This window comes from Nannobrachium achirus (assembly GCF_963921795.1).
Source record: "Nannobrachium achirus genome assembly, chromosome: 4".
Lineage (NCBI taxonomy): Eukaryota > Metazoa > Chordata > Actinopteri > Myctophiformes > Myctophidae > Nannobrachium > Nannobrachium achirus.
This window is the reverse complement of record NC_137813.1, coordinates 16034691-16047782: the sequence shown is the minus strand read 5'-3', so window position 1 is coordinate 16047782 and position 13092 is coordinate 16034691. Positions and strand designations below refer to the sequence as shown.

At 49.1% G+C, this 13092-nt stretch overlaps 3 protein-coding genes across 3 annotated transcripts in view; 2 read left to right on the top strand and 1 right to left on the bottom strand.

The window, feature by feature from the left end:
* Positions 1-13092, top strand: part of LOC308282686 (double C2-like domain-containing protein alpha) — a gene marked incomplete at both ends in the record, with an annotated part of 83850 nt that overhangs the window by 5629 nt on the left and 65129 nt on the right. The gene's annotated exons all lie outside the window — the stretch shown is intronic.
* LOC308284090 (inorganic pyrophosphatase-like) lies at positions 1128-2012 on the bottom strand (the record flags this gene model as incomplete). Its single annotated transcript, XM_080724628.1, has 1 exon — positions 1128-2012. The coding sequence occupies one exon, from the start codon at positions 2010-2012 to the stop codon at positions 1128-1130; it is 885 nt and encodes a 294-aa protein (XP_080580754.1).
* Positions 2288-3274, top strand: LOC308284089 (deoxyhypusine hydroxylase-like; the record flags this gene model as incomplete). The annotated part of the gene is made up of 1 exon (XM_080724627.1): positions 2288-3274. One exon carries the CDS (start codon positions 2288-2290, stop codon positions 3272-3274), a length of 987 nt encoding a protein of 328 aa, XP_080580753.1.

Here is a 13092-nt window from a genome sequence, read left to right as displayed (position 1 = left end):
TGGTGATGTCACCAAGAACGCTGCTCACTCTAACAGCGCTACGTAGCGTCGTTAGTTTTGGTGGCAACCGAGTAACTTAACGAGTTACTCTTGGCAATATAGCGGGATCGTTACCAGTTACATTTCCCAAAAAATAACGTTGTTAATTAAGTATTTATTAAGACCCATAATTCCCTGTTCTTTCTGTTGCCACAAAGGTGGTCCGCCCCCTGATGCAACGTAATTCTCTCGTCACTTCATTCACAAAACGTATACTCCCATTCACAAGTTACTCCAGTTAGCCAATCGCATTCCTTTCATCTCCGCAGCTCTGCAACGTGCGTCATCTTGAAACCAGGAAATCACTCACTGTTCTGGACTTTTGGTGCTCCGGGTTTCAAGAAACAACGACAGAAGCTGCTGCGTCTGTCTGTAATATACGTTGATCATTAGTAGCGTCCGTGCCTTTAGTTGACCACGTGTAAAAGTCCGCGTCGGCAGGGTATTAAAGTGGAGGGAGCTACATCATCGTGTGGATGGTACCACCCTCAGTATTTGGACAGTGGCGGAAAACGGTGGATTGGGACCCGGCAATTTAACTCTGGTATAGAGACGCCATAACAACGCCACGGCACCAAGGTACTGTACAGTGTAACGCTGGGGAGTGTCAGTCTTTTAAAGAGGACGCATGAGCTAAAAGGAGGCTGCACTTGTCTTTTTTATGTTTACCAAACTTCCACGCAGGTGGGTTTTAATGGTCGGTAACGGAAATAGTTGCTCGTTAAGTTACATTTCTCATTGGGTAGCGGAGTAACGTAACGGATTAGTCTTTCAAGTCAGTAACGAAAGTAACCTAACAAGTTACTTCAAAATGTAACAATACCCAACACTGCTCATTGGCTAAAGGCCCTGCCATTGTACTGTCGGACGGTTCTTTAGGAGAATAAACTTGGTCTAGAAAGATTTGGGAGAACATACTGGTCAAGAACGCTGCTCCTCATTGGCTAAAGGCCCTGCCTTTGTACTGTTGTTCATTTATTTTTTATTTATTATATATTGAATGGTTGCACAGACGCCGCACATGCAGAGTACCTGTTGTATGTAGCCTTCTGGCCATTCAAGTCTGAGAGACATTCTGGCTCTTGGGTTTACTTCTTCCTCTCGCAGTAGAAGAACCACTGGTCCACTGATGAGGGTATGGGTTCTTCTGGTCCACAAGGACTTGTCTTATCAACGACAGCTTTGGCCTCGTCCTCTGAGCAGCAGTAAGGACTTCCACCAGATGACACACGCGTGTTTCTGCAGTTCAGTCCTCCAGCGTCGCCGGTCTGTTGGGAGACGAGGGCTTTCCAAAACGCGTGTGCCTTCTTTATCATCTCCACGGCAAAGTCCTTGTCTCTGAATTCTCCGTCAAAGGCGAACCGGTTCTCTGGTTTCCCATCAGGAACTTTGTACCTGGTGAGCCAGTCGACCGTGGCCTCCAGGAGGCCGGGTTTCAGCCTTCGTACGTCGCTGATGCTGTTCAAGCTGCTGGCTTCAGGGTCTTCTGCGTTGATCGCAACCACTTTCCAGTCGGTCTCTTTGTCGTCGATCATGGCCAAAATGCCGAGGACCTTCACCTTGACGACCTCGCCCCGGGAACACACCTTGGTCCCGATCTCACAGACGTCAACGGGGTCATTGTCGCCACCGCTGCCAGTGTCTTCGTCAATGTGTCCCGGATCCTCCCATGTCTGTGGTATCGCTCCGTAGTTCCATATGTAGCCTTTGTATGGAAATACGTTGGAGACGTAGCGCGCTTTACCCTTCTTCACGTCCTGCTTTATCGGGTTCAGAGCTTCTTTTGTAGCTATCTCCATCTTGGCGTTGGTCCATCTTGGCACCTCGACCACCATGTTAAAGAGGTTCTGGCCTTCATCTGCATACAGCGGTATGTCATGGAACGGTGAGATGTACCTGCCATCAGCGTCTTTGAAAAACAGGCGGTAACTCAAAGTGTTGAGGTTCCCTCTCTCCTCGACTGTGAAGCTCATGATTGACTCGCAATCACAGATAGAAAGGTTTAAGTGAGCGGAAATATGCCCAAATATGAACATAACCGATGTCATATGTCCAAATACGGAGATGACATGCACAAGAGACGTGTCATTTCGAGAACAAACTAGTTAGTGGTTGGCATAAAAAGTGATGTAGGCCAAGGAATATATGGTCATGGACAAGGCAATACGTGGCTATAACAGTGTTTGGTGTCAACGTACCTGCTTGTTTAGTTCACTGTGTCTCTAAAATGAGTAAAGTCCTGAGTGACATGAAGATGGCCAGCGTCGGACAAGCAGCGGCAGTGGGTCAGGTCCTGGTCGATCCGGGACAGACGCTGACCCGGCGTTTCCGAGCGCTGTTCACCCTGAGGAACCTGGGAGGCGCCGAAGCCGTGGAATGGATCAGCAAGGCGTTCGTCGACGAGTCCGAGCTGCTGAAGCACGAGCTGGCCTACTGCCTGGGACAGATGCAGGACAGGCGGGCCGTGCCGACGCTTGTCGGCGTCCTGAAAGACACGCGGCAGGAGCCCATGGTGAGGCACGAGGCTGGCGAGGCCCTGGGAGCCATCGGCGACCTTGCGGTCCTGGACCTGCTGAGGGAGTACAGCAGGGACCCCGTGGTGGAGGTGGCAGAGACGTGCCAGCTGGCCGCTCGCCGGCTGGAGTGGCTTCAAAGCGGAGGAGAGGAACGGGAAAAAGAGGGCGAAGGCGTCAGTGACCCCAACCCGTACCTGTCCGTGGACCCCACGCCCCCCGCGGCCAGGAAGAGCGTTTCCGAGCTGCGAGACTCCCTGCTGGACGAGAGCCTCCCACTCTTCGAGCGCTACAGGGCCATGTTCGCCCTGCGCAACCTGGGCGGCGAGGAGGCGGTGCTGGCGCTGGCCGACGGTCTGCTGCGCTGCCCCGGCAGCGCCCTGTTCCGCCACGAGGTGGCGTACGTCCTGGGCCAGATGCAGCACCCGGCCTCCGTGCCCGCGTTGCGCGCCGCCCTGGAGCGCACCGACGAGAGCGCCATGGTCCGCCACGAGGCGGCCGAGGCCCTGGGCGCCGTCGGCCGGGACGAGTGCGTCGGTGTGCTGCGGCGGCACTGCGGCGACAGCGAGCGCGTGGTCAAGGAGAGCTGCGAGGTCGCCCTGGACATGCTGGAGCACGAGGACAGCGATGAGTTTCAGTGCACCGACGGACAGGGTAGGATCGTGGACCGTAAAAAAGTAGTGGACAACGTGACGCCATTGGTTTCTACAGGCCATAAATGAAGCCTGTTTTTCAGAGATTGCAAGTCCGCCAACTTTCTATATTCGTTCCAGAAATGCAACTGGAAATGAATCCAATGAATGCTATTGGCTGGAGGACAGGTCTTCACTCTGTATAACCAATAGAAAGCCTAGAAACATAGCCTACTTTATCATTTATTCTAAAATTAATGTGACCATAATTTACTAAATGCATATCATGATGACTTGATGAAAAAATACGTTAAACTAGCGATTGGAAACTTTTCATGAAAAGGTTTACTAAGATAATAAAATCAAGTGTAAAGTTCGCCTGAAGCTCATAGACTTGCATTGAGCGGAAAGTTTCTTGACACCAGTAGAAGGTGAAATAGCGACACCTGCTGGGCCGTGAATAGGAACAGCACCTTCAATGAGAACCCGGAAGTGGCAGGGGCTGAAGATGGACTAGTTTAGCCTGGAATCAGACAAATCCGCCGGTGCAAAAAATGTGGGTCTGGCCCCGAAGTGGGTCTGGCCCCGAACCCGGAAGTGGCAGGGGCTGAAGATGGACTAGTTTAGCCTGGAATCAGACAAATCCGCCGGTGCAAAAAATGTGGGTCTGGCCCCGATCAAATGTGCATCCATTTCCTCACCCGAAGAGTTTGGTGACCAATCAGGGCCCAGAATTGATCTGATCTAACCAATTAGGTCCAGAGCAATTTTCTTAACATGCCCCTTGTACCAGACTCATATCTACGAAGTGATATAGTCCGGTAACGTGAGGCTAGAATTAGTTAGGATACAGGGCTAAAAGGGGGGCACCGTAGCGCTGTCGCCTCACAACTCGAAGGTCCCGGGTTCGATTCCCACCGTGGACGCTGTGGGCGCTGGGGTGTGTTCTCTCCTCCGCGTCATCAGCACCCATACCTTAGGTGGGGTTGGCGAAAGGGCCTTTCTGTGTGGGGTACCCTCGTGTAGTAAACCTAGTCTCTATACTGCCTCCCCCGGTCACCCCAAGGCACCTGATGGAAATTAACTGGTTGGAATAACGTGTTCCTTTCTCCACGCGCTACATCCTACTAATTATTGTCTTATTATTGTCTTATTATTAAGTAGAGTTGGGCGATAAGCCAACAGGTCGGGATTCAAAAGAGGCAGATCTACAAGCTCACAATGCGTGGCGTCCGCTACGCGGTGTAGATCTGTAGATCTGTAGATCTGTGCAGTGTCGGTTACTATAGTAATGTGACTGTAGGGCTTCTCTCAGATGCTGCACACTGTGAACAACAAACCCAGGTGAGACTGCACGCTGTATTTCTGCTGTCACACCAATCTCAGTCAAGTGTCAAGTCTCACTCACTGACCAAAACAACGAAGAATTGTGCACCATCCACTTGCATTCCACAGGATATTATTTTAGGACTATTAAAGCTAAGATCACAAGTTCACAAGATCACGTGCAGCCTACCTCGGTTTGAAGTAACTATGTGGCCGCTTGTGGCGAAACATTAGCCTGGTAAGCAAAACACATCCATCCAAGTTGACTTTTTTATATTTGGACAATTAGATAAATTGTGTCATGACTGCGGGATAAATGACTTGTTTGGTCCGCCCTCCCCTGTAACTATACAGCAGCACACATCGGGTAGCGAGTGTCAGGAAAATCACCAAACATTCGCAGATTGGTGATATATTCACCATATCAGCCTAGTCTTAAGAATGCAAAAAAATAAATTAAAAAATGATTGGAGGGGTGAGTAATTGATATGAGAAAAAGTCATTTTGGCATCAGGCGCAAACAAACCAGTCAGCTCCATATATGGGCACAAAATATTCTATGCCCATATATGGGCATAAAAGGAACAGGGACTGACAGATTCAGAGATCATATGGTGGCAGCATAGCAGAATGCATTTTCCCCCCATGTTTGAGCCGAATCTCTGGGGAACAAGGTCAGATGAGCTCCCTCTGGCTATGTCAGTGGGCATCACTGACACTAGAGAAGTAGCTTGAGGTATCTGGGCACGGAGTACCTTTTAGACCAAACCCATTGAAAGATGCTGCACTCTGTGTTCTAGCTCAGTGGTTCTCAACCTTTTCAGGCCGCAACCCCCAAAATAATCCTATTTTAACTGGGAACACACCCACCCTACGAGCACTAAGAGTTGAGGCATTACATTTTGTATAACACGGTTCTATTGTGAAAATAGCAGATCTACATGCTCACAACGCCTCGCATTGCGATCGTAGAGTTGGTAAAAACCCTAACCCTAAGTAAATATTGAGGGTTTAAAAGGTTAACTGTCTGAAAATACACATTAACGTGAATCCAACGCATTGATATAAAAGATGATGTATGTCAAACAAGTCTGTGAAGTTATTTACAGTATGAAATCCATGAAAAACTTTAATCTGAAAATGTTAAACCATATCATGTACGGTAGTAGGGGTCCCTGCTTCATCTCTCTCGCACCTATGGGGTCCTTGGTCTGAGAAACGTTGAATTACCCTGCTGCAGATGTTAGATGTTATATTGCTAAGCACAGCGGTTCTCAAACTATGGGTCCCGACCCAAAGTGGGGTCGGGGGTAGGTGCCGCTGGGGTAGCACGTTGGCAACCCCCCAAAAATTATGAATGGCTTTGATGGGGTCGCCAAAAGAAATCCCTCATTATATGGGATCGTGCTAGAAAAAAGTTTGAGAACCCCTGGCTTAGCGTGTACATTTGCATAGACACCATCGGGTGTCACTTTGAATCACCAGAGTTCAAAGGAGTGATAAGTGTAAATGGCGCGGGCGTCCGTGTTTCCAGGAGAGAGGGACAGTGGAGCACGCGTCTCCACGCGCCTCTGTCTCAACATCTCATTACCGTGGGGTCGGGATCTCACTCACGATTACATCCTTCTGAATGATTCTGACGCACCGCCGACCAAAGATTAATTGCAATTCAACATGTCGACTTATTTTACATAAACTCATAATTAAAACAGCCCATTTTGCAAGTGTCATTTGATTAATTGCCTTTCAGCTATCAATAATAAATGGTGTGTGAGTTTATTAGAAAAGGGACATGCAGCAAAAGGCAACGTTTTGCGCATGTGTGTTTATTGGAACGTAGCAGCAATGGGGGGCGTACAGAATTAGGAGAAGGGGGTGATTTAGTATCACACTCAATGTAGAATATGTGGTAAGGTATAAACATCTATCATCAGCATTAGCACCAACCAAACATACATACAGGGGTGTCGCACCAAATTCTGGGCCCTGGGTACAAGGATTCACTGCGGGGCCCCTGTGCTTTAAGTATTGAAAAATAGCAGATCTACAAGCTCGCAGCGCGGCACTCGGTGCCGCGCTGCGAGCTTGTAGATCTGCTATTTTTGAAAAATCATGAAAATCTTTGAATATTTCAAATCCTTCTCAGTTTTTTTGGAAAAACCTATGTTTCTATGTCAGTGGAGCTCAAACCTTTTCATGTGAAGGACCCCCAAAATGGTATGTATTTGGCCACGGAACCCCATCTCAAAATATTGAGTTCCAGGGACCCCCCCCCCCCCAGAAGCAAAATTTGAGTTACAAATGTTCGCTTAACAAATACATATATTCAAAGATGTGCACACATTTTCACGACTTTTCAAAAATAGCAGATCTACAAGCTCGTAGATCTGCTATTTTTGAAAAATCGTGAACATTTTTATTTTAACCCGATTCCATAAGTGTCTTTTGAATCCTTCTAAGATTTTTGGAGAAAACCTATGTTTCTATGTCAGCGATCTGGCCAGCCATCGTCAAAGAAAAGGTCCTTTTCACTTCAACTGGAGCTCAGTTGGTCTGTTCTTGAGAGACTACTATGTCAGTGGTGCTCAAACCTTTTCATGTGAAGGACCCCCAAAATGATATTTATTTGGCCACGGACCCCCATTTCAAAATATCTAGTTCCAGGGACCACCCAGAAGCAAAATTTGAGTTACAAACGTTCGCTTTGAAAATACATATATTCAAAGATTTGCAAACATTTTCACGAAATTTTCACGAAAAAAAATAGCAGATCTACAAGCTCGCAGCGCGGCACTCTATCTGCTATTTTTCAATAGCTAAAGTATAAAATAATTAAGGCCCCTCCACCACCTTGGGCCCTAGTAACTCAGTCCCACTTTCCTACCCCTTGTGACGCCCCTGGTGGTAAGGTATAAACATCTATCATCAGCATTAGCAGCAACCAAACAAATACATAAATAAGTAATCGGATTCATAGAATGTTCTCACGTCTCATTTTGGTTGGAATTTGAATCATAATCCTTTAGCATGGTCTTTGGAAAAGAACATGAAATGTTAATTTGTTTGTTTTTTGATGTTGCATAATCCCATGCTGCAGATTAACAGACGGATCCACAGTCATCCAATTCAAGCCCGCGCACCGCCACAAGGCAATTTATTATTCTCCTGCTCGCTGGGATGCTATTGTCAAATTCAGGCACGCACGTGCACACATAGACGTCAAAGGGGGGCTTGAGCCCCTGCCCTTTTATCCGTCTGTAAAAAGTGCCTTCTCCAGACCATGAATGCAGTTTTTACTCTGGTGAAAGAAATGTAAATGCCCTTCTTTCCATGCCATATCTGAAGGCAGCATTCAAGTAGCCTGGCGGGGCCCGACGTTATCTGTGTTCATTCCTTCCACAGTATAACGTCCTGCCTTTAGCCTATTGGCAGCTTGAAAAGTGGGCGGGAGTACTTGCCTTGACAGACAGACTCCTCTAACCAATCACCATCTCTCAGCCAGTCGGAAGAACGGCAAACAAACACGTCTTTTCGGCCGATAAACCCCACTAGCGCATCCTCCGTGTTGCTTTTTAATTGTTGTAATTGATTCCAACTCTGAAATAACTGCACTTATTGGTTGTTTTATGGTTAGAGCGTTAACTGTTACACTTTTTGCATCGCGAGGGCAGCCATTGTTGTTTTGAAAATGCTGCAGACTGCAGCATGCATCTACGTCACCGTCTACACATGGACCAATCAGGGAAATCTTTTCACTTGTTGTCAGGAAGACTACGTTTGTTGTGCGGAAGCATAGTGCGGAAGCAGTCACTGATTGGCCCAAATCACAGAATAATCGGTATACTCGCTGCCAATCAACGGAAGTCCAGACGTTATACTGTGGAAGGAATGAACACAGATAACGTCGGGCTCCGCCAGGCTAGCATTCAAGTGCGTTGTCCAAACTCTCCTGGTAAATGGTAAATGGTGCATTTATATAGCGCTTTTAATCCAAAGCGCTTTACATAGATTGTGCATTACATTCACCCATTCACACACACATTCATACACCGGTGGCGGAGGAAACCATGCAAGGCACCAACCTGCTCACCGGAGGCAATTAGGGGTTCAGAGTCTTGCCCAAGGACCCTTCGACATTAACTCAGGGGGAGCCCGGATTCGAACTGGGAACCCTTCGGGATTTATACCCTTCGTGCTCTAATACCAGTTTCTCTACCCCTGAGCTATGCCGCCCCTCCTGAACTCGAATGCAGCATTTTATGTTGAAAGAACTGCCCTCTCTGTGTAGAAATCCATGCTGTACGCTACATCTCCTGTATTGACTGGTAGCAAACACCGAAAATAGCCGACCTCCAAGCTATTTTCAATATTTTCACCAAAAGGCCATTTTAGAAATGTTAGATCCTGGTCAAATTCCAGAAAAGAACTAAAGTGTGTCTGCAATTATTCATCATGTACGCGTGCGCCGCATGCATACCTACGCGCTCGTGCATGCACCCGTACCTACGCACGATGCACCTGACCTGTGGCACATTTCAACCAAGAGATCAGAGAATACCACCAGCCAGATGTTAACGTCCTGGTGGAAAAACCACAGTGGTGTAAAAGTAACTAAGTACATTTACTTAAGTACTGTACTAAAGTGCCATTTGACGTATTTGTACTTTATTTGAGTATTTCCAATTTACAATACTTTTGCTTCTACACCACTAAATCTCGGATCCAAATATTGTACTTTTACTCCACTACATTTATTTGAAAACTTTAGTTACTGTATAAAACAGGCAGACATAAAACACTTTAGCCCTATTTTATACCTTGGAAAATAGCCGATCTACAAGCTCACAATGCGTTGCGATGCACTGCTATTTTCAAACATTTTCTATTTTTTGAGCGGTGGTTACACCGTCTCCTATACGTGGCCGTGTGTGTATGCGTGTGTGTGTGCGTGTGTGTCTGTATGTAGCCTGCAGGCCTGCAGTACCTTTTATGACCACACATGTTAAGGGAGGGGCGCTGTTGTTCAGGCCAGGCCAGACCAGGCACACACACACACACACACGCACACACACACACACACACACACACACACACACACACACACACACACACACACACACACACAGGGGGGAAGGGGGGGGGGGGGGGTAAACCACCGCTCAGTTCACACGGGTGTGATTTTTTTACTTTTGGTACTTTAAGTACATTTTGAATTACGGACTATTATTAGTAACGGTAGGTTCCGTACGGAACCATTGTTTACTTAGAGATGGAAGGATGACCTCCCACTTGGGTAATGTCGCCCCCTGGCGATCATTCAGAGAAACTACTTCAGCTCCCGTACTAACGTAGGTAGGAAGGGCCTGTCACTCAAACCAGAGTGACCCGCCTCCAGGCTATAAAAGCCCCCGGAGGCGGAAGTAACATCCTCTTAATACCACTCTCTGCCACATTCAGTGAAACAGAGGGGCATTACGTGGGAGGTCATCCTTCCATCTCTAAGTAAACAATGGTTCCGTACGGAACCTACCGTTTACTGTCAAGATTCCAGGATGACCTCCCACTTGGGATTCTTAAACTCCCCTCTAAGCCACAACCTACTCTCATACCCCCACAAACCCCTCATACAGGTGAGCACAGCCCAAACGGGCGTGACCCATCACCCAGAAGGTCCCAGGCCCACCGGACCTGGGTGTGAAGGAATGAGAAAATAGAGAGAGACCCTGACAGACCGAAGTCCGCCTCATTCAACTAAATGAAAGGACAAGTCCGCCTTATAAGTAAGACACACTAAATAAGGAAAACACAGGGTCCCCCCCACAATACCCCAGGTGGCTACATGCCCACCTGTGGGAGGGGAAGATCCGACTCCTCTATGACGTAGAGGAGGCAGCAGCACCCAGAACCGAATGCGCTAGCGAAGAGGATTCGATATCCAGGTGATAGTAGGCTGCAAAGGTAGAAGGCGAAGACCAATTCGCCGAAACACAAATCTCCTGCACGGAGACTCCCTTTGCCAGTGCCCACGAAGTAGCCACACCCCTAGTACTATGGGCTTTAAGCGCCACCGGCACTTCCACTCCAGCACTAGAGTAAGCCAGCCTAATAGCATCCACAATCCACCTCGAAAGAGTGGGTCTAGACACCGGCTTTCTGACAAGAACATTGCCCATTCCCACGAAGAGCTGTGAAGAAGCTCTAGAACCAGCAGTCCTGTCACAGTAGGCCCTCAGCGCCCTGACAGGGCACAGGCAATTCAGCCGCTCATCCTCCACCGAGACAAACGGAGGAGGATGAAAAGCCAGAAGAACTACCGGCTCCTTAGGAACCACCATGTTCTTAGGAACAAACTGAAGATGAGGCTTGAGCAACACCTTGAGGTCATTGTTCATAAACTGCATGCACTCCGAAGACACCGAGAGAGCTTGCAGGTCACCAACTCTTTTAGCTGTAGCCAAAGCCAGCAAAAGAGCCGTCTTGAAACTCAAAAGTTTCAAAGGCATCCCCACAAGCGGCTCAAAGGGAGCCCGACATAGGCCCCCCAGAACCACCTGCAGATCCCAAACTGGGAACAAAGACCTAGTCACCGGCCTCAAACGTTCAACTCCTTGCATGAACTTGACGACCTCCGGGACTTTAGAAGGTGCCTTGCCCGCCACCCCCAGGTGACAGGCATTAATAGCCGCCAGATACCCCCTAAGGGTAGAAAACGCAAGACCACTTTTCAAGCGGTCCTGCATAAATTCCAAAATTATCTGGGCTGACGCCACATGAGCCACCACCGGCGGAACACGCGACTCACACCAGTCCTCAAAGGCATTCCACCTTCCATCATAAGACGCCCTCGTCGAAGGCGCCTTAGCACTTTGAATGGTATCAACCACTTCAGAAGAAAAACCGGCCGCCAGCAGGTTTAACCTTTCACGTGCCAAACCCACAGGTCTAGGACCTGCGGGTCTTGGTGGAATATCTCCCCTCTGGCCTGCCTCAACAGATCCCTGCGCTGAGGCAGCTGCCAACCCGGTTCGCAAAGGAGAGGGGCGATCGCCGATCTCCACGTGCCCTTGTAGGGAGCCACCAGGAGCATCTCCAGACCGAACCTCCTGACTCTCTCCAGAGTGGGACGGATCATGTCGAAGGGGGGAAACGCGTACAGTAGACCTCTCGGCCACGTGTGCGCTAAGGCGTCCAACCCCAAGGGAGGACTGCCCTTCACCGCGAAGAACAACGGACACTTCGTATTCTCCGCTGACGCAAACAGGTCCGCCACTGGCTGACCGAACTTGCGAAAAATCTGGCTCGCCACCCTGGGGTGGAGAGACCAATCCTCGTAGCGAGGCCCTCCCCTGGACAGGAGATCTGCTCCGCTGTTGAGGAGACCCGGGACGTGTAAGGCCCTGATTGACTTGAGGCGCGACAAGCACCAAACCGTCAATTCTCGAGCCAGACGATCCAGAGGCAACGACGACAGGCCTCCTTGTTTGTTGACATAAAACATGGCCGTCGTATTGTCGGTCCTGACCAGAACATGACAATGCAAAATCCAAGGCTCGAAATGCTTGAGCGCCAGGAGTATAGCCATCAACTCCAAATAGTTGATGTGGCGACTCCTCATCTCCAGAGGCCAAAGCCCCTGCGCTGTGCGCCCCTCGTAAGTGGCTCCCCACCCACTGAGACTGGCGTCTGTCGTGATCGACTTGTGGGAAACCACCTCGCCAATCGAGACTCCGCTGGTGAGGAACCCCTCCACCCGCCAAGGAGACAGGGCGATCGCGCAGGAAGGGGAAACCGTAACCTTCTTGTACTTCAAGGAGGGCGGGATCCCGAGTGATAACATCCATCGTTGAAAAGGTCTCATATGAAACCTGCCCAACCGCAACAGATGTACTGCGGAAGCCATCATACCCGTCAGTACCATGCAACTCCTGTAAGTGACCTCCTGGCCTACTTGAAAGGAGTTGAGGCATTTCCGAAACCTGTCCACCCTCTCCTCTGAGAGACGAGCCGACATGACGGACGAGTCCAGAAGGACCCCAATGAAGGTAAGACGGCGTGCTGGAGTCAGCATGCTCTTGTCGTGGTTGACTATGAAACCTAATGCCTTTAGGTGAGCCAAAACCACTTGTGTGTGACGCGCCACTTTGTGGGCGGAGCTCGCTGAAATCATCCAATCGTCGATGTACGTAGCCAACCTGACGCCCTGCTGTCTCAGCGGCGCGATGGCTGCGTCGGTCACTTTCACGAAAACCCTCGGGCTCAGTGACAGACCGAAAGGGAGTACTGTATATTCGTACAGGCGACCCTCGAAGGCGAACCGTAGAAATTTCCTGTGTGGGGGATAAATCAGAACGTGCTGATAAGCATCCTTCAGGTCCACTGAACAGTGGAAATCCCCTTGCCTGACCGACCGTAACATGGTGGGTACAGTTAGCATCCTGAAAACGTATTTCTTCAAGTAAACGTTTAGCGCCTTCAAGTCCAGGATGGGACGTAGCCCCCCCCCTTTCTTGTGCACCAGGAAATAACGGCTCCAAAATCCCAGGCGGGATTGTGTCCTGTCCAGCTCCACTATAGCACCCTTG